Source organism: Callorhinus ursinus, unplaced genomic scaffold, assembly GCF_003265705.2.
Source record: "Callorhinus ursinus isolate GAN/ISIS: 27379988/994484 unplaced genomic scaffold, GSC_fseal_2.0 scaffold43, whole genome shotgun sequence".
NCBI lineage: Eukaryota > Metazoa > Chordata > Mammalia > Carnivora > Otariidae > Callorhinus > Callorhinus ursinus.
The window spans coordinates 2,190,851-2,216,286 of NW_027397105.1; the positions used below are offsets into that span (position 1 = coordinate 2,190,851).

At 60.7% G+C, this 25,436-nt stretch overlaps 1 protein-coding gene across 6 annotated transcripts; it reads right to left on the reverse strand.

Annotated features, from left to right (window-relative positions):
- Positions 1–1,778: 1,778 nt before the first annotated feature.
- Positions 1,779–24,997, reverse strand: DLG4 (discs large MAGUK scaffold protein 4). Of its 6 annotated transcripts, none has more exons than XM_073881605.1 (22): positions 24,964–24,997; positions 24,667–24,765; positions 24,376–24,416; positions 15,487–15,651; positions 12,004–12,057; positions 11,833–11,883; positions 11,503–11,627; positions 11,235–11,404; positions 10,981–11,117; positions 10,687–10,831; positions 8,400–8,695; positions 8,202–8,304; positions 7,930–8,044; positions 6,875–7,051; positions 6,624–6,660; positions 6,506–6,533; positions 6,327–6,374; positions 6,105–6,206; positions 5,600–5,772; positions 4,590–4,699; positions 3,990–4,081; positions 1,779–3,777 (listed from the first exon to the last, which is right to left on the reverse strand). In XM_073881605.1, the coding sequence occupies exons 1-22, from the start codon at positions 24,980–24,982 to the stop codon at positions 3,671–3,673; spliced, it is 2,394 nt and encodes a 797-aa protein (XP_073737706.1). In that variant the 5' UTR covers positions 24,983–24,997; the 3' UTR covers positions 1,779–3,670. The 6 variants fall into 6 exon arrangements, 5 of the variants coding, with proteins under 5 accessions (XP_073737706.1, XP_025719958.2, XP_025719953.1 ...); XM_025864173.2 differs by having other exon boundaries at positions 2,585–3,777; positions 15,586–15,651; XM_025864168.2 differs by lacking the exons at positions 24,376–24,416; positions 24,667–24,765; positions 24,964–24,997 and adding an exon at positions 23,275–23,716 and having other exon boundaries at positions 2,585–3,777.
- Positions 24,998–25,436: the final 439 nt, after the last annotated feature.

The following is a 25,436-nucleotide window of genomic DNA, read 5'->3' on the forward strand; positions in this document are numbered from 1 at the left end:
ACAGAAGGCTCAGTGCTGACTTCCCAAAGAGGGTGCCGTGTGGCTCCCCAAATCTAGGAGAAGCTGAGCAAGGCCCGGGTAGAGATGAAGCAGGAGAGGTTAAGGGAGTGGTGCACGGGGTTGGGGGCTCAGTCCTGGGAGCCCCCACAAGGGAAAAAGTTCCCCCCATAGCCCCTGCTGCTGGGTGAGAACTTTCTCCGCCCTGGCTTCTCAGTGCTGGGCCAGCCAGGATTCTGGCACCCGGGACCCGGTGCACATTTTCCCGCCTTTTATTTAGAGGTGCACATTTAGAAAAAATTAAAACGCCCCGTTGGGGCGTCTGGGTGGCTCAGTTGGTTAAGTGACTGCCTTTGGCTCAGGTCATGATCCTGGAGTCCCAGGGAAAAAATAAATAAACAAAACGCCCCGTTTCCAGGTTTTATTTAACTGAAGAACAGACCAAGAGGCCAACAGCAATCGCGGCCCCCACTTCCTAGCCGGGGCAGGGCTGTGCGCCGAGGACTTTGTGGGCGCCGCGCCTTTATTCCCCGCGGCACTGCAGCGAGGTCGGCGGTTGTTCCCATTTTGAGCCCGAGGAGCCGAGGCGCACACAAGGCTCACACAAGCTGGGCTCTGAGCCCGGCCACGGCGCGGCCACCGCTCGTCCTCACCGCGCGGCGCCGCCCGCCCGGCTCTCCAGCGCCCCCTGCCGCGCCTTCGCGCCACGTGCAGGGCAGCCCCGCCGCGCGCCACCAGCTTCGTAGGGCACTTTCTCTCAGACCCACGAACCGCTCACTTCTCTGACCCCTCTCCTCTCCGTTTCCCTCCCCCCCGGCCCGCTCCACCCCAGTGACCTCCTTGTGTCCTCCGGCACCCCCAGCTTCTTCCCCCCTCGCCCTTCCTCGCGCTCTCCACCTGGCACACCAGCCGCCCCGCGCTTCCTCACCCTGCGGGCCCCTAACTCGAGTGCTGCTCCAAGGGGGCGCCTCCCTGAGCACCCCGTCTACACCGGCAAAGACGCGCGCACCGCACCGCACGGCCGCGGTCTTTGCTGGCTAGGACCGTCATCATTTTTGGGATCTGCATTCCTTCACTGCCTGTGGCCTGCAGTCCCCACTGCGAGGACCCCAGGGTCCCGGAGGGCCAAGATACTGCACTTGCAGCATTTCAAAGGCTGCTTGGCACCCAGGGAGAGCCAAATAAGTCCTTGTTGCAAGAAATCGAGGGGGAGTGAAGAAGAGGAGCCAGGATTGGAACCCCAGTCTGCTTGGGAATCCAGTGCGCCTATCCACTCAAACATACGGCCTCCTTAACCGGCCAGGGAAGAGCTCTTTATAGATTTGGAAGAACACACCACAAACTGCCAAAGCGCTTCCCTCTGAGGAGTATGTGGAATGAGATGGGGAGGGAACTTCTTTTTTTTTTTTTTTAACCATATGCATTTCTATATTTATTTGAATTTTTATAAGGTACATGTATTCCTTTCAGAATCTAAAAAGTGATGCATGCAGAATTAGGTGATTCGACCCCTTCTCAGTGAACTCTCCTTAACCCCTTAGAGCCAGAGACATTACCTTGCACACACCTTCCTCAGCTCACAGATCTCTCCCTCCGGCCGATGGTAGAGAACATCAGCACAGCCTCAAACCATCTGCTCCTACGCAGAACCAAGCTAAAAGAAGGATTATTTGAGAAACGTCCTTGGAAGCAGTGCTTCTGCACCCAGCAAGACATCAGAGTCACCTGGGAGGTTTCCTGAAACGTAGACCCCTGGGGGCCTCCCGCCAGGATTCAGTAGGCTGGGTTGTTTAGAGCCCTGCACATCAGTTTGTGTGCGGCAATCCACGGACAGGACCACTGGTTTCAGTGACACCCTGCTAGAGATCTCTAGCACGCTCCTTGGATCAGCTTAGGCCCTGGGGTGGACCTTCTGCACCCAGCTCTCAACTTCTGCACTGTTCCGGGCTTAACCATCTCAACTCTTAGTACCCTCCACCTCAGCCTCCCCGATTGGGGCCCCTGAATCAGAGGGAGCCAGCAATGCCTCAGGGATGCTGCAGCTGAGGTCTTCCCGGCAGGGGCCTATCAAGCATACGAACAGTGGCAGAAGAAAAGCCAAGAACCGATACCCTACACAGGAGCACCTGAGAAGCTTCAGCGAGGCTTAGGGTCAGGAAAATCTGACTCCCTAGAAGAACCAGAGCTTTTTTGCTCCTTTGTAAGAAAGAACTAGGTAATGGGCCATTTCCTTTTTTGCCCTGTCTACCACAAAGAGCATACTTCTCCTCATAGCCACTGCATCTGGTGGTTTTTTGTTGTTTTGTTGTTGTTGTTGTTGTTGTTGTTTTAATCTTCAGTATCGAGGTTCCATTCTCCTACCCTGATTATTGGCAAAGCTGCTTTAAATCTATCTATAGAGATGAGACATAAAGAAATCCAATAACGGCATTTCTTATCAACAAATCTCTGTAAACCTCACTGACAAGAGCCCAGCTCTGTCCACAACTCTACGAACCTGAACCAAGAAAGTCTCTTCTACCTTCTCCTTTCGAGAGCGTCATGCTGCCCCAGACGGCCCAGAGGAGGGATCAGGGCTGGGCCAAGTTTGCAGGGACCCTGTACCGGTCTGGCCTCTTTCTGGGTCAGTGACTTTGGACAGTGCCTCCAGCCCTTCCCAGGCCCGTACTTCCCTACTGACTCAGGAGCCCTGGTTTCAGGTTCCCTCCGAGACTCCTTTCAGGGCACGCTCCCCTCTCTGGGCCGGTGTGAAGAAGGATCTGCCTACCAGGCCCATCCCTCCGCTCCCACCCTGACTCCCTCCTCACCCACATCCCCAATAACCAGGCCACACACCAGGTTTCAAGTATCTGTCTCTTCCTTTCACTCTCTCAAAAGAAAAAAATAAATAAATTGCAGAAGGCGGCAGCATTTCCAGTCTTCCCCTGGCTCCCGGATGCCCAACCCCCAACCCCTGCCCCCCACCCTCCCTCCCACGCTCCCACTCCCTAGACCCATCCCTCCCCTTTCCCCCCCCAAAAAAATAATAAAATAAAATAAAAAATAAATCCCAGGAAAAAAAAAAAAAGCCACAGTTAGACCTTCCACTCATGCAAACCAGCAAAGAAAAAAGGTGGGGGGCATGTGGAAGGCAGGGGGCCCACAGCAGGGTCCCCCCACTTATCCCCCCAAAAAACCACCTTTGAGAAGAAAAAAAAATGGGAAAAAATAAATGCTAAACCAAGGGACCTGGGGAGTTCTGACGGGGGCAGGGGGGCCCCAGGCCTTGCCTCAGGAGAGAGAGGCGGCCTGTGGCCCTGCGTCCCTGCACTGGGGTGCTCCTTGAGGGGGCCCTGACTTCTGGAATGTGTGTGGGAGAAGACAGGGGAGGGCTGGGCTTGTGTGTGCGTTGGGGGTGGGCAGGGGCTCAGGTCCTCAGGAGCACGGGCTCGGGACCAGGAGCCCGGCTCCCCACCCCAGACCCCAGGTTCCTGGGGTTCCGGAGCCCAGTTCTGGGGTGCGGGGATACATGCAGGGGAGTGTCCCCCCTCCAGGGCTGGATCCAGTTAGAAAGGAAATAAATAAGAAGGGACGGGAGGGAGGCTGGGGGCGCGAAGGGCTTGGGCAATTCAGTCCAGACCAAGGGGCCCGCATGAGGGAGGCGGGGCGAGTCCAGGCCACGCCAGGGCAGGAGTCAGAGTCTCTCTCGGGCCGGGACCCAGATGTAGGGGCCTGAGAGGTCCTCGATGACACGCTTCACCTTGTGGTAGATCTCCTCAAAGCTGTCGCCCTCCACGATGGCTGGGGGTGGGGGGAGCAGGCCGTGAGGCCGGATGCCCTCCAAAGAGAATGGCGCGGGCCCAGAGCACGGGGTACCTTTGCCTCAGACTCCAGGCCATGAGCTGCGGGGCCGCACCCACCCAACGAGGGCCTCTTTCCAATCCATCCACCGGGCGCAGCCCCTCGGCAGAACCCGAGTGGGCGGGCGGGGGGGGGTGCCACGGCGGTCTCACCTGAGAAGCACTCTGTGAATTCCTGCTCCAGCTTGGTGGCTCTGTCGAAGGCTTTGCGGGCTTGCTCCTCTGTGATCCGCTTATTGATCTCTCTGTGGACAGCGAGAGAGAGGCGCGCCTGAGCACGGGTCCCGCCCCGCCTTTTACCTCCTCCGTCCAGGTGGCCCATGTGGTCACCACCATTTTCTCATTTGGAACACGTAGCAGAAAACCCAATTCCCGATACCCTCCAGGGTCGCGACGACCGCCCCCCGCCCCACGACCCGCCCCAGCCGGGTGTGGCCACTCCGGGGACCTCTCCAGAGCCTCAGCCTACCCAGACTCTAACTCCCAGCGGCCCGAAGGCCCTGGCCCGCCCCAGCAGGTGCATGCCCCAGGGGCTGCTGGGAGTTGCAGTCCTACTCAGCCGAAGGCTGGAGGACAACGGAAAGGCCTGGGACTCCCTGCATCCTCTGGGCTCCAGCTCCCGGGGCAGATGCCCCTCGAGGGCTGCCGGAGCTGCTGTCCCAGGTTCTGAGGGGAGAGTTCAGCAGAGGCCTTCTGAGGCCCGGGGCCACGGGTGTGGGGGGCTGAGGGGAGGCCCCCTGGGACCATACTCACAGCACATTCTCCAGGGAGCGGGGGCGGATGAAGATGGCGATAGGGTGCAGGTGGGCCGCCTGCAGCCGCCGCACGGCATTGGCCGAGACATCGAGGATGCAGTGCTTCCCCTGGGGGCAGGCAGGGTGGGCGGAGGGGGACCGGCAGGTGGCGGGCAGGACAGACAAGAGGTACCGGGACAGGACACGGGACGTGGAAAAGTGGGGGGTGGGAGGTTGGCCAAAGGGGCAGCGACAGGGATGTGAGAAGACAGGTGAGCAGGGAGTCAAGGTGGGAAAGGAGTACAGACAGACAGAGTGAGAGACAGAGAGAAAAAGGAAGGGGCAGACGGGGAGCAGCCGGCACAGGAGGAGGGGGTTGGAGGGAGCGAGGGAGGGGTGAGGGACAGGCAGGGTGGGGGCCCCCAAGACGGGGCAGAGCGAGGCCAGAGGGGCGGCCGTGGGCGAAGAGGGGGTGTGCAGGGCAGGAGGAGGAGAGGGGAAGGGGAAAGGAGAGAGGAAGGAGGATGGGGGGCAGACAGAGGACGGACAGATGGAAGAAACAAGGAGAGACAGGTGGGAGAGAGGAGAGGCAGATGGAGAAAGGAGCCATGGCGGGAGAGAGGGCGGGGGGCGGGGGGAAGGAGGCGGCCGAGGAGCAGGAGCGGGGGGTGCAGACCCCGGGAACAGGCCAAGGCAAAGGGCCGCAGGGGAGCGGGACAGAGGGAGGGGCCACGTTGGGGAGGCCAAGGCACCAAGGGCAAGGCCGGTGGAAGAGAGAAGAACCGGGGCACGGAGGAGGGGACGGGAGAGGAGGGGACAGATGGCGGCAGGGAGTTTGGGGTCAAGCGAGGGAGGGCGGCCGGGGGGGCAGGCGGTCAGACAGAGTTGCCCAAGAGGAGAAGGAGGCCGAGGAGGGAGTGGAGACCCAGCAGGGAAGGAGACAGAGAGAGAGAGAGTTAGAGAGAGCTGGGGAAGGCCGTGGGCCGGGGAGAGGGGCGGAGGACGGAGCCGGGCGCCCGCAGGTCCTACCTGCTCGGCCACCTCCCGCACGGACTGGACGCTCGTCCCGTAGAGGTGGCTGTTGTACTGGCCGGCCTCAATGAACTTGTGCGCCTGGATGTCCTTCTCCATCTTCTCTCGGGAGGACACGAAGTGGTAGTCCCGGCCATCTATCTCGTACTCCCGCTTGGGCCGCGTCGTATCTGCCAGGAAGTCACCCCCCCCCCCAAAGATCTAACCACCGTCCCTCCAGGGTAAAGCCTGGTCCTTCGTGGAAGGCGGCTGCTGGGGAGACCAGGACCGCGGGGGGGAGGGCAGTACCGCCGCCCCCAGCCCTCCTCCCCCTCCCCGGGGCCCCCCGCCCCCGGTCCCCGACCTGGAAGGGAGCATGAGGGCGGCTGAGAAGCACCCCTGCTCTGAGAACGCCGGTGTCCTCCTGCACCCCAGCCCCTGCGGGCCCTCTCTGCCTGAGGTCCGGCTGGGCCCCGCCCCCGCCGCCCTTCCCCGCCCCCGGGGGCCCCCCCCAGGCACTCACGGGGAACACAGGATCCAAACTTGTCCGGGAACTCGGAGAGCAGGTCATCATTGGCTCGGTCCTTGGTGGGCCCAAGGATGATGATGGGGCGAGCATAGTGCACTGAGGACAGAGAGCCAGCTCGGGCGGACCGCGGGGCGGGGAGCGCCCAAGGAGGGGGGGGGGGGGGGGCCCGGCCCCCCCCCCCCCCGCCCCAACCAGAGCAGCAGGGCCGGGACTTACCTTCCATCTGCGTCACCGTCTCGTAGCTCAGAACGGAGTCTTCTCGACCTAGTGGGAGGCAGGGCATCTGCGAGGGGCTCTGAGACAGGGGACTCGGGGCCCCGTGTCGCCTTCCTGAGGCTATATCAAGAGATGCTCAGGGCTCCCTCACCCCGGGCTGCCAAACTGACCCTACCTACCCTGTGATCCAGAGCTGGAGCCCCAATCCTGCGAAGAGAGAGCAGGCCACGGGGTCGGCGGAGTGCTGCCCCGTGAGGCCCCCGCTCCTCCCCCCCAGCTCACTCCCCCCCCACCTACCTTGGCCTTTAACCTCGACCACTCCCGTCGTTCAACCCTGTGGGGGACATGGAGGGATGGGAGGGTTGGGAGATGGCTGGCAAGGGGCCCTGCTCCAAAGGCTCACGGGAGGGACGGTGCACGGCAGACAGACCGCCAAGGAGTCAGAGGGCAAGCCTGCGCCCTCGAGGCTCCCCCCCCAACCACCACCTCCCGGACCTCTGGGACCTGAGCGCCTGCGGCAGGAGGGCTGCAGGCCCCGGGAGCCTCACCGCCGTTTGCTGGGGATGAAGCCGATGTCATCGGTCTCGCTGTCGGAGTGGACCCGCCGCGCCTGCCACCACTCCTCATCGCTGGCGTCGATCACATGCAGCACGTCCCCGAAGCGGAAGCTCAGGGCCTGGCTCAGGAAGCCGCAGTCCTTGGTCTTGTCATAGTCAAACAGGGCCCTGGAGGGCGGGTGGGCGGCCAGCGGTCAGAGAGCGCACCCGGGCCCCCAGACCAGGGGTGTGCAGCCGAGCGCGGGGGCTGGCGGCCCTCCGACGGGGGGCGGGGGCGGACTGCGAGGGACCCACACACTGCGTGAGGACGGCGGTCCACAGCTCGCGTGTGCGGGACAGCCACAGGAGTGAGAGAAAAAGACCAAATTCCCGTCAGGCCGAGGGAAGGAGGACCACGGAGGCAGCCACGGGACTAAAGGGGAGACATTCTGGGACCCGCCTGTGGGTGCCGGGGAGCCCACTGGCGGCCAGCGGGGAGGGGAGGGCCGAGCCAGACCCGCCTGGATGCAGGAGTCCGAGTGGACCGGGCGCCAGGTGGCGAGCGAGGGGCACCGGTTAGCCCAGGGGCACGAGGCCACGGGGGACAGCGGGGAGCCCAGTTCGGGCGTGCGGAGTGTGAGATGCCCGTGGGACATCCCAGGGGGCAGGTCCAGAAAGCAGATGGCCAGAAATGCAGGTCCGGACCTGCGGGAAGAGGTCAGGCCAGGGCGGAGAGCGCTGAGCACCTCCGTAGAGCTGCGACAGGGGAAGGGGGGAGGCCGTGCGGGCCGCCGGAGGGCTGGGGAGCCAGGAGCCACGGCGCCCACGAGGCCCCTGCGCGGCCAGCCAGTGGCCTCTGCGTCCCCGAGCTGTGGAGGTCCAGGGTGACCAGGGGCCCGAAGGCAGCAGGGTACCTGGCACCGAGGCTATGTTCCAGCTGCTACGGGGTTATCTCAAACCACTAACGTATGCAGGGGAGTGGCAGGCCTGGGTGGGGAGCAGGAGGCAGGCAGGGGAGGGGGCAAGAGCTGAGAAGCAGAAGGAGCCCTGCCGGGAAGCAATCGGACCTGATGTAGAAACCCCGTTTGGGGTTGCTCCGCAGGGAGGCAGTCCCCGAGCCCAGGCTGCTGTTCATGAGCTGTTCCCGAAGGTCGTGGATCTTGGCCTCGAACCGGCTGTACTCTGGGAGAGGACGAGAAGGTTCTCGCGCCGCCCGGCCTACCGCCGCCCCCCCTCGCCGCCCCGCCCCCGCGCCCCGCTGAAGCCACCAGCTCAGGAGACAGCGATCCGAGGACCATCCTCCGCCCGCCCGCACGGTGGGGAGCCTCCGGCCTGGTACCTTCTGGTTTATACTGAGCGATGATGGTGACCGTCTGCCCCGCGTTCTTCAAGGCAATGGCAGCCTGCTCGTGGCTGGCGCTGCGGAGGTCGACACCGTTCACCTGGAGAGAGGGCAGAGGCTGAGTGGCCGCAGATGGGGACCAGGCTCTGCCCTGAGGGGAGGGAGGCGCGTGGGCAACGGCTGGCCTTCCCTCACCGAGAGGATCTGGTCCCCCTTCCGCAGCTCCCCGCTGAGGTCCGCCGGGCCGCCGGCCAGGATAAAAGAGATGAAGATGCCCTCACCATCCTCGCCACCCACAATGTTGAAGCCCAGGCCCGTGGAGCCCCGGTGGATCACGATCCGCCGCGGTTCCCGGGGCACGTCTTCCTCCCCCAGCAGGTCCTTGGCCACCGGGGAGTAGCGCCGAGGGGAAGTCGGGGTCATGGCTGTGGGGTAGTCGGTCCCCAGGTAACTGCTGTGACTAATCTCATTGTCCAGGTGCTGGGAATAAGCTGGAAGAAGACATGGGAGGAGGAATGAGACCGAGCATCGTGAAGGGCAGCGCCCAGCACCCCATCTTCTCCCTAGGCAACCAGGAGAGCAGGCTCAGGGCAAGGAGACATGATTTTGCCTGACGGTAGGGCGGGGTGAAGGGGGGCGCCCCATCCCAGCAACATTGGGGGGCGGGAATTCGTGTCCTGGGTGTGCCTGGGGTGGTCGAGGGGAATATGAATGCCAGGCTTTGGGGGTTTTCTTTGGGTTTCTGTTTCTCAAATCTCTTAATCTATAAAATTCCTCTCTCTCTCTCTCTCTCTCTCTCCCTGTTTTCCCTTCTCTTGGGCATCCATCGGTTGGGAAAACTAGGTCACTTGTCTAATAGACTTTCCCACTTTCTATTAGGCATCTTTAGTGGTGTTAACATATTCTTCTGTTTCTCCTGTACAGTGGTAACTGGTTCTAGAAACTTCGTCAGACTCAAGTTCTTTTTTTGGCACAAATACTTCGTAGGCCATGCGGTAGAAATACACAGCTATGCAATGGGAGGCAAGACTATCTGGTCTTCTTAGGTGAAACCAACTGACAGGTTCAGGTGCGGTCAGCTGACCCCCCCATTATTATGCTCCCCACCAGCCTTTCACCCAAGAGCTTTAGAGGCCACTGAGGACCATTGCCTGGTTCTGATATTTCACTGGGGACTGCAAAATAGGATATTCTACTTTTTTTGGGGGGGGGGAGGAAAGGGCACTTATCAATAGGAATTATTCCACAGAGAACCTTTCCTCGGGGCGCCTGACTGGCTCAGTCGGTAGAGCGTGCGACTCTTGATCTAGGGGTTGTGAGTTCGAGCCCCACATTGCATGTAGAGCCTACTAAAAAATAAATTAAAATTAAAAAATGGGTGCTTGGGTGGCTCAGTTGGTTAAGCATCTGCCTTTGGCTCAGGTCATATCTCCAGGGTCCTGGGATGGAGTCCCACATTGGGCTCCCTGCTTGGCTTCTCTCTCTCTCTCTCTCTCTCTCAAAGAAATAAATAAAAATGTAATAAAAAGTAAAAATAAAAACAACTCTGCCATATCAACCATTTGGTAATTCTGAGGTGTGGTTTGCGCAGGAAAGCAAGCATAAAACAGGTCCAAGGATGCCCAATTATTCTTAAGCATCATTATGATCTCACAGACTTTCACATAGTTAGTGAGTTTTGACTGACTATCCAGTAGGAGCCCCTCCCGGGTCGTTAACACCACCTGGCAATCATGGGTCTCCTCATCCCTTTCTGGGCCAAGATTTAGAATGGGCCCCTTCTCTAAGGAGCCTAGATCCACTTGGTACTATAACTACCTTTCATCACGTGAAGGAGAACTTCTGTGTTCCTAGTTTACTATGTTTTCACGTGAAAACAGAAGTTGAATTTCCTCAATGTCTCTTCCCAACATCTAGTTGAGACGAGCTTACGATTTTAGTCCCTCAATTGTTTAATACAACAAATCATATTAAAACGTTTCCCAATACAAAACCACCTCCAGTTTTTCTGAAACAAACCCTATTCTGAGACAGTATTATTCCCCCTGCAACCTGCCGCTGTGTTTGGCCTACGACTGCATCACTATAAACTTCCACGTCTCTACTCAGAAGCAAAATGGGGCCTATGCTTTGCTTTTCTTATGTTACCTTCGTGACCATTTGAAATGCCCTCATACGGCGAAACGTGAACTTTTTTTATCCTTTCCCTTGCTCAGAAGGAGCGTAGGAATTATCTATTCCTTGAAGATTTGAAAAAAATGAGCCACAAAACCGTCTGGGCCTTGGGCGTTCCGGGGAAGAGACTACTGACAATCTTTTCTAGGTCTTCCATGGCGACTGATTTTCCATCTATTCTCCAACCACAGAACAGGAGAGATGGTTCCTATTTGGTAGCAAGTATTGGAAGAAGAGCAGTCACCGGGGTGGCCTGGGGGTCACTGGGATGGGTCACGGGGAGCTCTGAGGGTTGGAGGGCGCTCACAGGTCGTGATGTCTGGGGGAGCGTAGCTGTCACTCAGGTAGGCATTGCTGGGCTTGGCCACCTTCAGGTAGACCACGTCATATGTGTTCTTCAGGGCTGCCACGGCGTCCTCATGCATGACGTCCTCCAGCCCCACGCTGTTGACCTGGGGCCAAGGAAGGAGAGAGCTCAGGAGAGCCAGAAACAGTGCCAAGACAGACGCACCGTGGGAACGGTGATGCGGAAGGCCGGGCCTGCCCAGGGCCAGGAGGCGAGACCCAAGTGCGGGCTGGGCAGAGGGATGGGGGTCCTCACCGCTAGAATCTTGTCCCCGATCTGCAGCCTCCCATCCTTGTGGGCGGCACCCCCTTCGATGATCTTCGTCACGTAGATGCTGTTATCTCCAGGGATGTGCTGGTTCCCTACACCCCCTGCGATGCTGAAGCCAAGACCTGGATGGAGGGCAGGGCAGAGGTGGGCGCCCCGGTGCCCGGTGGCTGGGGAGCAGGCCTCGGGGCGGGGGCCAGTTGGGGTGGGCGGGGCGGGGAGAGACATGACTAGCTTACTACCTTTAGGGCCCTTGATGAGCTTGATCTCCATGAGTTTCTCAGCTGGGGGCTTCCGGCGCATGACATAGAGGCGGACAATGGAGCCCGCCTCCTTGAGGGCCTCTACTGCAGCCGAGTGGGTCACCTCCCGAACGTCCACTTCATTTACAAACAAGATGCTATCGTTGACCCTGGGGGCAGCGAGGTGGGCCTGAGCCAGGGGCTTCGTGCTGCCCTGGCCCTCCCTTTCCAGGGAACCGGCGCCCTACCCCCTGTCTCCTCTCCCCACCTGAGGCGGCCATCCTGGGCCGCAGCCCCGCCAGGAATGATCTTGGTGATGAAGATGGATGGGTCGTCTCCAATGTGTGGGTTGTCGGTACCACCTGCGATGCTGAAGCCCAGACCTGAGTTGCCCTGGGCAGAAGGAGGGAAGGAGTGTCAGCCCTCCTCTCGCTGCCTGCTCCGGGCAAGGTGACTGTGGAGGGGGGTGGGGCTGGGGAGCCGTGATCAGAGCGGGAAGGGGCCAGGCTAAGAGGCCGGCCACCTACCACACACAGGCACGGAAAGAGGCACTGACAGGGAGGCGCGCGGGCGACCTCGGAGTGGGGAGCCGGCTCACCCTTTCCAATGTGATCTCCTCGTATTCCATTTCCCCCTCCGTCCCGTTCACCTGCAACTCCAGCACGGGCCAGAAACACAGAAACAGTGAGACAGACATCCCTACCTGAGACCAGGCCCCCACCCTCTCCCTCCTTCCTTCGCCGACGGCCCCAAAATCTAAACAACTCACATATCCTGGGGCTTCTAGGGTGTCTGTGTTGACAATCACAGGAGGAGAGTTGGCCTGGGAAGCGGAAAGGGGATGAAGAGCTGCCTGAGGCGAGGCTCAAGAAGAAGCCCGTCGTCCTCAGGGGGTCCCACCAGCCTGGCCACCCTTCCAGCCTCTTAACCGAGCCCGCTCTTGAAGCCTCCAAGGACCCAGCTCAACCTCCATCACAAACATACACGCACCTGTGCCAGGCCCTACCTCTGCCCGGCCCAGGCCCCCTGCACGTGGAGGGAGGTGTCTGAGAAAGCGGGGAGGGAGGGAGAGACAGCCAGATGGGGGAGCAGCAGATGGTAAAGAGTGGGGGGAGGGCAGGCGACGGGGGGAGCTTCTCGCCGGATGTAACACCTCAGGATGCCACTGCCTTACGCACTACACAGATACACCCCAGTGCTTCTATGTCCACCAGGTCCTGCCCCCCACACCCGGCCCCCCGGCCCTGTCCCCGTCGGCTTACCTACACCCAGAAACCTTGACAACCCTCCCTCAGATCTGCCCCTCACCTTCACACACATTTGTCCCAAACCCTGGGTCCCCCGAATCCGGGGTTCCCCCAGCTGCAGGCCCCTCCCTCCCTCTCCCCCACCCGCCGGCCAATCCGCCCCTTCCTCTGAGGACTCTGTTGCCTAGCAACGATATCTAAGCCCAGCCAAGGCCTGGGGAGACCCACCTCCAGAAGGCCCTGTCGCCAGGACAACGGGAGGGGGGGAGAGGGGCGTGGCCTAGGGGCGACCAGACTCCCGAAGGCAGAAGAGACCCGCTAGCCCCGCCTCTCCTGCCCTGGGCCCCGCCCCCCGACGGCCCGGCGAGAGCGGTCCAGGCTGAAGACGTTGGTGGGCGCAGCGCATCCTGGATAGCCCCTTTGGCCCTCCCCTACGCCCCTCACCCTACGCAGGGCACAGGACGTCAGGAAGGGGGAGTGGTGAAAGACATCCGGGTCCTATCTTCTCATCTACTCCCCCCACCCCACTTCATTCAGTAAAGGGTTAAAGTGGGGCGTGCCCAGGTCCTGACGTCAGTCGCCTCGACGCCGCAGGGTCTCTAGACTCTGGGGCGGGGCCAGCTTTCGGCCGGTCCTAGGGGCTTCCCCAGTCGCCAGGGCAACCGAAGCCCCGTTTCCATGGCAATGGGGGAGGCGGCCAAGAGCGTCCTTCCGGGGTCCCCCACCTATCTCCTCCTTAAACAAATATTTATTTGGAGCCTACCAAGCGCAAGGCACTCATCCCGGATTCCCCAGACTCTTCGATTTCCCCCTCCGAAAGGGCCCCTCCTCCCTCCTACTGCTGTTTCTCAACACTACCCGTTACATCTCAACTCTGTCACAGATTTCATTTCGTACCCATAAACCTATTAACACCACCAACCTCCGACCCTTCAAACCTCAGCAAACGCTGTTATCCAACCAATGGCCACTGACTGCCGAAATCTCATCCACGTGGCCGTTCTCCATCCCACAGCCAATCCTCAATCCCCACCCCACCCTCAGCCCAGAGCCTCCTTCCCCGGGAGCCTCCTCCTCAACTACCTTCACATGCTTCCCCATCCCTCTCTCTACAGCATCCCACACCCTCCACCCGTACCCCTGTCCCACCTTACAGTTCCCACCTTCTGACCCAGCCTTGGTCCTCATCCTCAGCCCCTGTCCTGTCCGGGCCCCCCACTCCGGCCCCGTCCCCCCTCAGCGTCCATCCTAAGTTCTGACTTCCTAGAGATCAGCACCACCCTCCCTAACCCAGCTTCAAACCCGCCAGATTCCATCCCCAAATCACGGTCGTTCGTTCTCAATTCCACCCTCCCCCATCTCCTCTGCTAATCGAGGCTTCTCTTGTCCCCCAGCTCAGGCCTGGTCCCCAGACGCTGCCTGGCGGGCTCAGGGCCTCCAGCACTCCCCCCTCCGTTTCCCTTGCTTCCAGAGCCCCGATCCTGACACTCACTAGCCTGAGCCCACTACCACCTTGCACACACCTCCCTCGCCCATGTCTCCTCTCCAGGGACTTCATGGCCCCATCCTACCAACAGCATGTCCAGTCAGCCTTCCTCCTCCCCCTGGTCCACAGGACGGACACTCCATGCTGTCTGCTCTCCTCCAAGGCCTTACTTCTCTTCCCCTCCATCAGCTCTTCCTGGGTCCTGACTTCACAGCCTTGCCCGGTCCGTCCCTGGCCCTGGGGCCTCTGACCCTTTCGTGGTCCTCGATTTTGCTCCAGCCCAGAGAATGGTCTTCCCTTCCCTCGGAACCGCTCTTCCTCACCCCGGAACGTACCGCTGCCCCCTCCCTGCCTCCTCATCCCCCGGCTCAGAAACCTCCTCCAGGTCTCCTCTGGGGAAATGTCAGCAGCCTCCCCCCTTCCCAGGGCATCCCCCAGGATTCTGGAATCCCACCCCTGCCTGTCACAGCCTGCCTGGGGTCTCCCTTCCTCCCCATCGTGTGCCCCCCCCCCCAGGAAAGGAGACGGAAGGGGAGCACAGTGGGCAGGAGAGGGGAGGTCTCAGAAACAGGTCTCCCTGGGACGGGAGATGGAAAACACAGTGCGAGCACAGAGGGGGAGGGGAAGGAAACAGGTAGTGGCAATAATGGGAGGACAGGAGGGACCCGAAGAAGAAACGCACGGTGGGGGGGGGGGGGGGGGGAGGGAGAGAGAGAGAGAGAGAGAGAGAGAGAGAGAGAGAGAGAGAGAGGTGTGGCCAGAAAGCAGAGAAGGGAGGAGGAGGGAAGGGTAGCTGCGAGAGGGAGAGCCTGCGCGCCCCCGACTAGGAGGGCTGAGCAGCGCGGAGGGCCTGAGCTGGGGCTCGGGGAGGGAGCAGGAGAGAGCGTGGGAGGAAGAGAGAGACAGCATCCAGAATCACAGCCAGCCCGCGGGAGGGAAAGGCGGGGAGGAGGGGAGCAGAGGCTGGGGCCGGGGACCGAGGCAGAAAGGCCCCACGACTGGGAGTCTCCGACCAGACAGATGGAAAGGACTGGAGACGTGGGGACACACGGAGAGCCAGGCCCAGAGGCCCGACGTCGGGGGGAGGGGGACAAGGGGCTAGAGCAAACGAGGGCAGCAGGAGCTGGGAACAGAGCTCAGGACACAGAAAACGGAAACGGAGGTGGGGGTGTGAAGGAATGAAGAGGGCCCGGCGTGGGGAGCATGCTGGGGGTGCACCATCTCAGCACACGTGCGTGCAGGCACGCGCGCGTGCGCGCACACACACGCAAGCACACACACCCAGGCTTTAAGCTCCACACCCACTCCCACTTGTCTGGCCTCTGCGTCTCCTCGGTGGGAACGAGGTGTCTCCGGCCCCCCCCCAGCGCCCCCTCTCCAGGCCCCAGGGGCCCAAGGCCCAGGCGCCCCGTCCCAGCCTCCTCCCACCTATGGCTCTCGCCCTACCGGCCCGTGGGGGTGGTTGCCGCTCCGAGGCTCCGCGGGCCGCACTGGGGAGGGGGCCGCCTGAGTCTCCTACCTTGAGGGGGGAGAGGTGGGCGTGGCCCACGACCCCGTGGACGGCCTCGAGGTGGGACAAGTTCCTCTCCGCCACGTGCACCAGCTCGGGGGCGTTTACCTGGTTGGGGAGGTGGGCCGGGCTGTGCTCCAGAGGGGGCGTGTCTTCATCTTGGTAGCGGTATTTCTGGGGATGGGGACGGAGGCGTCACTGCGGCCGGCCCAGGGCCTCGGGCTCCAGGCTGTCCGCCCGGCCGCCTCCTCTCCACCCCCCCCCCCACCCGCCCGCCCGCCAGTGCAGGGCGGAAGACCCCGGGGCCAGACCAGGTCCTCCCCTCCCTCTCCTCCAGCCCCAGTGGTTCCCCACTCTCCACCCTCCCCCAGCCCCTCTCCCGCTTAGGCCGCCACCTCCCGGCTCGTCCCAAATCCTCTCAGCCCCTCCCCCAACGCCCCACGTCCCAGGCCCCGGCCTTCCACCCGGCACACCCCCTCCTCCGGCCTCCTTTTCTCCCGCCCCGCCCGGGGCCTTCAGCTTCAAGCCCCTGTCACATCATCGCCGGCCCTCTGACGCTCTGCACCCCCATTCTCCATGCCCATCCCCAACTTCTCTGCTTCCCTCGTCCTCACCCCACTCCCCATGTTTGCAAGCTCCCTCCTCCATACTCCCACTGCAGCACCCCCCCATCCTATCTCACTCCCCCCCCACCCTCCCGGCCTCAGTCTCCCCACTGCAGCCTCTACCCCAAGAGCGACCGGCTCTCCAGCACTAGCATGCCAGAGGCAGGGACCGCAGTTAGGCCCGGCCCTTCGACTGGCAGGTACTTGGCATCAGCCCCCCAGGCAGGACAAAGCTGAACTCGTCCAGCTCTTCTTCCACTGGCCCCGGTGGTTCCCAAGTGGTCCGCAAAGGGGCCCCAGGGCGTCTGGCCCCTTCCCTACAAACGCCCACGGCCCAGCCAGCTAATCGGGTATACTAGAAGGGGACAGAGAAGGAAGGGGGAGCAAGGGAGGCAGCAGGCCTCAGGAGGGGGGCAGGGATGGGGGTCGGTTCCGGGTTGGCTGACTGGGGAAGGGGGTAGAGCGCTGAGTCTCAGATTCCATTCCCAGTCTCCCTCTGGCTTTTAGGGGTGCGAGACCCAACATGACCCCTGACTCCCTTCCCAACTAACCACCAGCCATCTCACTGGGCCTCCTATGCTAGCCTGACAAGGACACCAGTAAATGAGATTAACTGGGGCCAGAGAGAGAGGAAAAGGGAGGCTGGAGACAGCAGTGAAGGGCCTCCCACACCGGCCTCTGCCCTCACACTACTCCCCTCCTCAGGAGCCAGTCCCCACAGAAGCAGACCCTCCCAAACTGCAAGTTCAGGGAAGGAGGAGGAGATTACCAAAGGCAGAGCTCCCTAAAGAGACTAGAGAAGACAGAAGACACCCCCCCCCACACACACACACACACCACCGGACACATAGGTAAAGAGAGAAGGTAGAAATCCCCTCTCAAAAAAGCATCCGAGAAGCTGAGTCCCCCAACATTGGGAGGGCAACAGTTGCGAGACCCAACTGGAGGAAGCTTATCAAGGTCAACGCCCGATGCCAGAGTAGGATTCTGAAAATTCGGAGGATGTAACCCAAGTTTGGCTGTAGTTAAGGGGGCAGCAAGAGAACGGGTGGGAAATGGGGCTGGTGACATGAAGCCTCTCCCGCCCAGGACAGAGGGATGAGGGGCAAGAAGGGCCTCTAAGAGGGAAAACAGGGGCTCATCAAGATACACTGTTTCCAGACCATGGGCGCAAAAAGTAGAGAAGAAGGAAGTGTGGGGGCGAGAATAACCTAAACAGTCCCCCCCGCAAAAGGCTGGGCCATCTTGGATAACAGAATCCCATGACCTGAAAGAGGTGGTTCACTCCACACCCTGAAACGGTGGTCTGCAGCCTGGACAGCTCCCCAGAACTGGGGGTCCAGGGGGGAGGGAAGGAAGCAGCTCCCCTCTCTACTTCCCAAGAGTCCCATACCCTAGGTGGTCATGAGGCAGGGCCCAGGGTGGCAGCTTCTAGTTTCTCCCAGTCTGGGGGAGGGTTCAAACCCACTGACCCTCCATCTTCAGCCCACCTCACAGAGAAAAGTCCCTGAATCTGATGAAGCAATGTCAGGGTGCAAAGAAAGAAAATGGAATCGCAGACATTCATCGTTTATTCTAGACAGGAAATGAAGGTAAATTTTTATCACAGTAAGACTGCAGACACTTCTCCCTGCCCCACCCCCACGGGGGGGGGGGACTGTCTAGTTCTAAGGAAAAGACTCCCCCGCATTAGAAGACAATGTGAGGGAAATGGGGCACAAGGGAAGGGTACCAAAGTTCCCAGAATGTGGCTGAAGGAGGTTAGGGCCTATGTTCAGTCCTGGGAAATTTTCAGAGAACTATACATGTAGTAAGGGGAGGTGGGGCAGGAACAGTCTGGAGGGGTGGGGGTGGGGGTGGGGGAGAGTAATTCCCAAACCGTGAACTGGGAGGTGGGGGTCCGGGTCAGCACCTCTCGGTCCCAGATTACAGGACAGGAGGATGCCTTCTTTTACCCTACTGGGGCTCTGGGCCCGAACGGCCACAGCTCAGATGCCACTGGGACCAAGTCTGAACCCCCAATACGTTAGGGCATAGGCAAGTAAAAGGCCTGGGGATCGCTGTTGTTCCTTCCCCCTTGGCCCTCTCATCACTGAGCCCCAGCTGCACAGAACGACCTGGAACGAGGCTTGCACCCCCAAAAGAGGGGTGTGAGTGAAAGTGGGGATGTTGATAAGAGGGGCGACCCCCTGCGCCTGTCCGCGAGACACTGCAACCCAGAGACCCCGCGCCAAGCAGAAGGAAGAGCGACAGCACTTGAAGCTTGCACCCTGAGGTTTGGGGAGTCCGGGAAGAGGGGAGCGGGGCCGGAGCCCGTACCGCGGCACGTACCACGCAGAGACACATGGAGGCGAATCTGTTCCGAGCCGACATGGAGAAGGGGAGGGGGCTTGAGGGGAGGGGGCGGGTGGGAGAGCAAGGGTCCCAGGGTTGGGGGAGGGGGAGGGGCAGAGGGGCGGGGGCTGCGGCGGACGCGGCGACTGGAGGCTGCGGCCGGAGGGGGGGGGGACGGCGCCTGCGCAGTGCGGGAGAGCGTCACGATGGGAGCGAGGGGGTGAGGGGAGACCCTCTTAGCCATCAACTTCCCAGGTTCCAGCAGTTTCTTTGTGGACTCCACCTTCCACCGCATACTCCTATTCCGACCCCTCTACAGATTTACCGATTTACGGCTGTAGTTCTCACCTCATCTCCTGCCCCTAAAATCACCAGGCCCCTAACTACTCCCCCAAACCTCGCTGGACCACTCATCTCCACCGGACTCCCAAGGTGCGGGAAGGAAGAAGCACTTCTCTCTCACTGCAGAGGGACCCCCCCCCTCAACAAAGGATCTAAAATGCCTCCCACAAGCCCCTCCCCAAAGATCGTTAATGCGGACAGCATCCCCTCAGATGCCAAGACATCTCCTATTCTAATAAGCAGTCCGGCCCCACCTGATAGCCAGGCAATGCTTTTCCGGCGTCCCCTCAAATTAAACTGCCCTTTAAGTCATCCCGTTTAAAATCATATCCCCTAATCCGCCCACAGAGACCTTGAAATTAGTGCAAATATTACCCTTGCTCTAATGTAAAACATCCAAATAAGCAGTCTTCAAATTCGTTTGGGGTCCCCTGTCCAAATCCCTGCATCTAATGAGATACTCCTGATTTTCCAGTAGGCCCGCCGCGGGTACCACCAGCTGGCTGGCTCAGTGGAAAGAGCATGCAACTCTTGATCGTGGAGTCGTGAGTTCAAGCCCCAGATTGGGAGTAAAGATTACATAAATAAATAAACTTAAAAAAAGAAAAGCTTAAAATATAGAGATATATATATATCACCAGACCCCAATTTCTGGAGTACTTAATGTATCTTAAAGCTGACCGTCGAAATTCAACTGCAGTCTCTTCAATCTATTCCCAAACCTTTAAACTGAGAAATACTTCCCGATCCCTTTTCTTCACTTCTCAAGTTCATACATTACTCCTTTTTCTGGCTGCCCTTCCTACATCTCACCATCACCTTCAGGAATCTGAATTCCAACTTTGTTAGAAGAGTGCTCCCAAATATAACTATCTCCCCCACATCCAAGCCTCAAAAAATATTCACCTAAAGTAAGATCTGGCCTGCAACTGGCAGTGACCCACAAATCTTCCAAGAACACCTCAAAACGACTGCCTCTGAGGTTTGCATTTTCCCCTAAACAACTGACCCTGAAAGCATCTCTCCCAAATGTTCTCCCATTAAACGCCCACCTTCCCAGCTCTTAGAGCCCAGTGAGCAGCCTCCTCAAATTTGCCTCTCGGACATCTCTATAATGCCCGCACAGGGCAGAGAGGACGGACTGCCCTAGAACCTCGCCTATGTCCCTCCCTTCCCTTCCCGTTGATCGGAATCTGATGGGTGCGCCCCCAAGATGACCCCTAATGCCCTAGTTTCATATCTGGATGGAATGCTCGGATCCTCAGAGGGAGCCCAAGCGGAAAGGAGCTGAACTCGAAATTCCTTCTAGAATAGAAATGCACAGGCCCTGGTTCTCCACCAGTGGGCGCTGTGGCCCCTTAAGACCCTCCCCCATCCCCCATTTCCTTTTTCCCTCCATTTTCCGTTTCCCTGTTGCCTGGCAACGCAGCAATCAAGGACTTTGCTGTCACCTAGCAACCGTCTCCCTGGAACAGAGAGCTGAGGTAGGAGGTTGTGCTCTGATGAAATGTGAACAGGCCTCCATCTTAGGAAAACTGAGACGTCAGACCGCCCAACCCTCGGATTCTCCTTCCCAAAGACCCGCCGCACCCCGCAGTTCCTTAAACAGGCCCCCCCAAGCCCCGTCTCCTCTCGGCACATGGGACCACGCCACGCCCCTGCCGGGTCAGACCCGCCCTCACTTCGGGCAGGTTACCCGGCCCTCAGGCCCCGCCCCTTCCCGAGGGTTGCTGCCCGCCTCCCTCGATAGAGTAAGCCAGACCCCACCCACCTGCCTCCAGGAGACCACGCCCCCGTCCACTTCCCGCCCATTCGCTCCCCCGGCCTCGCCCACACGGTCCCTCCGCCACGCCCCTGTCCGCCAATGAACAGGCCGCTGGACACCCTGCCCCGCCCCCGACATCTCGGCTGGGCCCAATAAGGACCACCCGGAGGGTTTAACCGCTTCGCCTCCGGGGCTCCAGCCCAACATCCCCGGTCTTTCCCCGCTCTCCCCCCTCCCCCACCTGTTCTGCTCCGCCCTCCGACACCCTCGCCCGGCCCTCAAGTCCGCCACGCAACTTCAGTCGTCGCCAGCTGCCATGGCAACGGCGACAGCAGCGCGGGGAGAAGGGGGAGGGCCGGGGGCGGAGTGGGAGAAAGAGATTCTCAGAGACAGACACGGGCAGAGACCCCGGCGCGGAGTAAGCCTAAGTGATCGCTCGGAAGGCAAGAGTTAGCGCAAAGCACAGGGCCTGGCGCAGGGTAGGCCTTCCATAAGTGTTCCCTAAATTACTGCGGCAGGAATCTAAATATAGGCAATGAAAGATGGAGGACACCCAAACGGGGCCGGGGAGCTCAACGACCGCAAAGCCTGAGCACCCCCTACCCCACCCAGCATGTTGGGGGCGGGGGGCGCTGCGGGGGGAGAGGGGGAGGGGGAAACAAGTGCCTCGTGCCCCCTGCTGGCTCCTCCTGGGCTACCCTCCGCTGCCCTGGATAGAGAGGAACCACAACTCCCAACAGCCCCACGGACAGCAACCCTCTTACACCGAGGGCTCTTATGCCTCAAGGCCTTATGGGAGTTGGAGTCCTCGTCCTCCCGAGACTGACAAGTTTTCCGGCCAAGGAAGGTGGCAAGCCTGGGTCTCCTCCACGCCTCTGTAAAACCCCAAATGCATGACTGATCCTCTCTGCGCAAGGCTCCTTCCCTCGGGGATGCTCACCCTGGGCTCCATCGAAGAAGTAGGAGTCTGGATGGAAGACGAATAAGCTCCCCCTCCCAGAAGAGCTTGCCAGGCAAGCCCCTCACCCTCGCTGACACATGTGTGTTCACATGTTGGAAGCAGAGCCCACACGTTCCAGCTGGCTTTCTGGGTACACCTGAACACAGGGGACCACAGCCAGGGAATCTAAGGCTGAGGGGCGGGCTAAGGGCAGGAGACAGGGGAAGCAAAGGATCAGACAGACATTAAGGACACCAGGCCAGAGTAAGTGAGGCACAAAAATCCCTTGAAACTCCAGGGAATGGGGAAAGCAGCAGCATGGGAGAAAGCCTGGAGCCCACAGAACTGGCGGGGGGCGGGGGGGGGGGGAGACAAGTAAGTAGCTCTGGGGAGGGTGTGGGGACTCAGGACCTGAAGGTCCTCGAGCTCCAGTCTCTTGCATCCATTGCTCACACGTGCACGATGCATGTGTACACACATGTGTGAGTTTGTGGCAGGGAACATGTGTGTCCTCAGCTCCCTCCCCTGAGAAGCTGCAGTTCCCACTAAATATAACCCCCTCCCCAGCCTGTGACTCACCCGGACCCCGCCTCCCCGGCCCCCACTTCCTGTCCCACCCCCCAACCCCCAGCTGCCTGCCACCCGCCCAAGCCTCCCTCCACACACCAAGGCATCCAGCTTGCCAGTCCCAGAGTCTCACAGCCAAGACCTAGGTATTCTGCATCCCACCAGGAGCTCGCCTGTGCTCCCCGTCCAAGATCTGCCCTTTCCAAGGCTCCAACCACAGGGACACCCTCGTCCCGTCCTCGACCGCTGCCAGCCCTGCCTTCCTCCAACTCCTTTCCACCCGGGGTAACCTGAAATCCAGGTGTCCTCCCCCACCTTGATCCCAAGAGTCAGGGGTAAGAGGAACATTCCCCTCCATCTGCTCTTCTCCCTCTTCCTCAACAAGGGGTGGATACAGTGTGGGAGGAGACAGGGATAGTGAGCACCTGCCTGGGCCACCCCCAAATTCTGCACCACCCACCTGGTCCCCCTCCTCAAATCCCCCCGTCTGCCGAAAGCGCTCCTCCTCCTCCTCCTCAGGGTCTGGCAACCTCCGCTGCTGCAAGCTTCTCCCTCCCATGGGAGTACCCCAAACCCTCACCTCACCTGGTCCATTCCCTCAGGTGATCCTATGTCAGGCCCTAGCCCTCTGACAACTCCCAACAGTCCCCATTCTATAAGATCGAATCCTAAATGACCAGCTCCCTGTAATTGAGCATACCCCCAAACGTCTCTACCACGAGATGCTTGTTCTATAGGTTGAAGGCCCACCCCTTCTCTGCCCGCTGACACCCCCAGGCCAGTCAGGCACTCACAACCAATAACCGTCTACCCCCATGCCAAGAGCCCCCTGAAACTGGACAAGACACCTAGGAGCCAGTTTGTCCCCCAGGAGGGTAGAGGACCCCCCTCACACCGTCCACCTTCTAATGTACAAGAGCAAGACTCCCCTGTGAGCCAGGCTTCTGCTTAAATAAGTCTCCCTCAAACATCGTTGGTGAACCCCAAAACCCATTAGCCCCCCCCACACCACAAAACAGCCCAAATTTTCCATTTCTGTACAGGTACAAAGGGCTCACTCCAGGGGGCACCTGTGGCCAAACCCAGCATTATCTCAGATGTGAACCCCAAAACTAAATCATGACCCCCAAATACATCTTCTGATGCTGTCGCTCCACGGCCCCCAGCCAGAGATGAGGCCTGCCTGACCCCTCCCCACAAACTCATGCCCTCCTCCCAGTGTACAGCCCCCCCATCATGCTTACCTTGGTTGTCACTATACAGAGACAGTCCATGTTGGGGGGGCTGGCCGCGGCGGCGGGTAAGGGGCTCTGACTTCATCGGAGTTTCGTTCCTCCCCTCCGTGGGTTCTCACCCCTCCCCCCTCCGCACCCCACTTTTGCAGGGGGGGCCAGGATGGGGGGAGGGGTGAGAGGGGAAAGAGGGGGTTGGAGAAGGGAAGGGGAGGGGAGCGTGGGAGGGAGGGGAAGGGGGCCCTAAAAGGGGGTCCCCAATGGAGGGGAGGGGGCTTGGGGAGCACACCCCGATTCTCAGGAGGGGCGGGGGCACCGGGGGCTGGCAGCCCCGGAGTTCGGGGGCTGGGGCATGAGCTGGGGTGGGGGAGGGGAACTGGATTTCGGGGAGCCCCGGGGTAGGGGAGGGTCTTGCCTAACGGCCAGGGGCGAGGGGCCGTGGCGGGGGGAGTGGGGTGGGGGGGTCGGAGGCGGCAGCGGCCGAGGGAGCCGTGGAGCCGAGGAGGGAAGGGGAGAGAGGAGGAGAGAGGAAGCAGGGGGAGGGAGGGAGGGAGCGAGGAGCGCGGATGGGGGGGGTGCCTTGGCCGAGTTAACTGCTTCGGTGCTGGCAGGAACCCGGATAACGGGAGAGGAGGGAAGTGCCGCAGCAGGGGCCCCCTGGGGCAAAGATGGAGGCCTGGCCAGGCACCAGCACACGGAACAGAGACCAGGAGGACGGCTTCGGTTTCTCAGGGCAGCGAGCACCCCGCAGTGGGGCCGGGAGCACCCATACTCCTTTCAGTACTGGGGGGGGGGGCTGGCAGGGGGCAGGGCCTGAGGGAGGGGGGCTGGCAGGGGGGGATCGCTGGGCGGGGGGGGGGGGGGGGGGGGGCGGGTTCTCCCTCAGGAAGCCTGAAAAGTAATTCGGGCCTGGACTCTTTAGTGCCTGAAACTGGGGCCCAGGAAAGGGGGGGGAAGCAGGAGGAAGAAGGGGCTACAGGACGGGGCAGGGGGGGGAGGGGAGGAGGAGACTCAGGAGTTTGTCCCCAGGGCCCCCAAGTCGTCAATGTGAGCTCAGCCGTCCAGCCCTGCCTGCCCGCTCCCTGAGGAAGCGGCCCCACCTCACCCCCTTACCTGGCTCTCCGAGATGGAAGCCTCATAAAAGTCCAGGATGTCTGTCACCAGAACAGAGCTGAGTTACCCTCCCCCACCCCTGCCGCCCTGGCCACCCCTGCCACCACCTCGCCTCCTGGTGTCTGGTAAGGGAGGAGCTCCTCCAGCCAGGACGGCTGGATCCTGATGGAGGACGGTCAGGGCGACTGACCCCTGCTTGGACTCCTGCTTGCCCCCAAGTTCGCTCACTGCCCTGGCAGGCCCAGGCCAGCCCTTTCCACCACTGCCCCTCAGAAAATTGGGGCTACTCACCCAGCAAGGCCTGGAAGAGGTCACTGTGCAGCACGGTGAGGAGAGGGGGTGCCCATCGCAACAGTGGGGGGGCCAGGAGCCAGAGGGCTGAGCGGGGAGCTGGTGAAATGCAAGTGAGGGAGGAGGGGGTCAAGGAAGAGACAGGGGGACCAGCACATTCATCTTCCCCAGCCTGTGCCCTCTCGCCCCAGAGTCTATGGGAAGGTTCAGGAGAAGGGTCCCCCGAATCCCAGCCCCCAGCCCACCCCCCTCTGCTCAGCCCCCAGGCCTTTCCTCCACGGGGCTCTCGAGTTTCACCTCTGGGTCTCTCGGACATCTCTCCCCTCTGACTTTAATCTCCCTAATCCGCAGGATTGGAGCTGAGCTGCCTCCCCACCCAGTTCTAGCTGTTAGCTGAAGTGGGCAGTCCCATCCTTCCCTGGCTCCTCGCACGCTGGCCTCTCTCCCCAAAGCCAGGGGTGAGTTTGCCACACTTCCCAGAGGAACTGGGGACGGGGGCCACCCCCAAGGAGGCCCCTGCAGCCCCAAAGGAAAGGCAGGTGAGCCCAGATCTCTCCTGCTGCTGTGTCCCCAGTGAGGATGGCAGGGCAGAGGGATAAATTACCAGGGATTCCTTGACCTAGGGCTAGAGAAGTAGGTGTGTGTGTGAGGGGTGGGGGGGCGGGGCGGGGCGGGGGATGAGAATTCCTACAGTTCCTCTCGGGCTGGGAAGGACCCGGTATGTCAGCGATCTAGCCTGAGCACAGAGTCTTAGGAAGGAACAAGGGCAG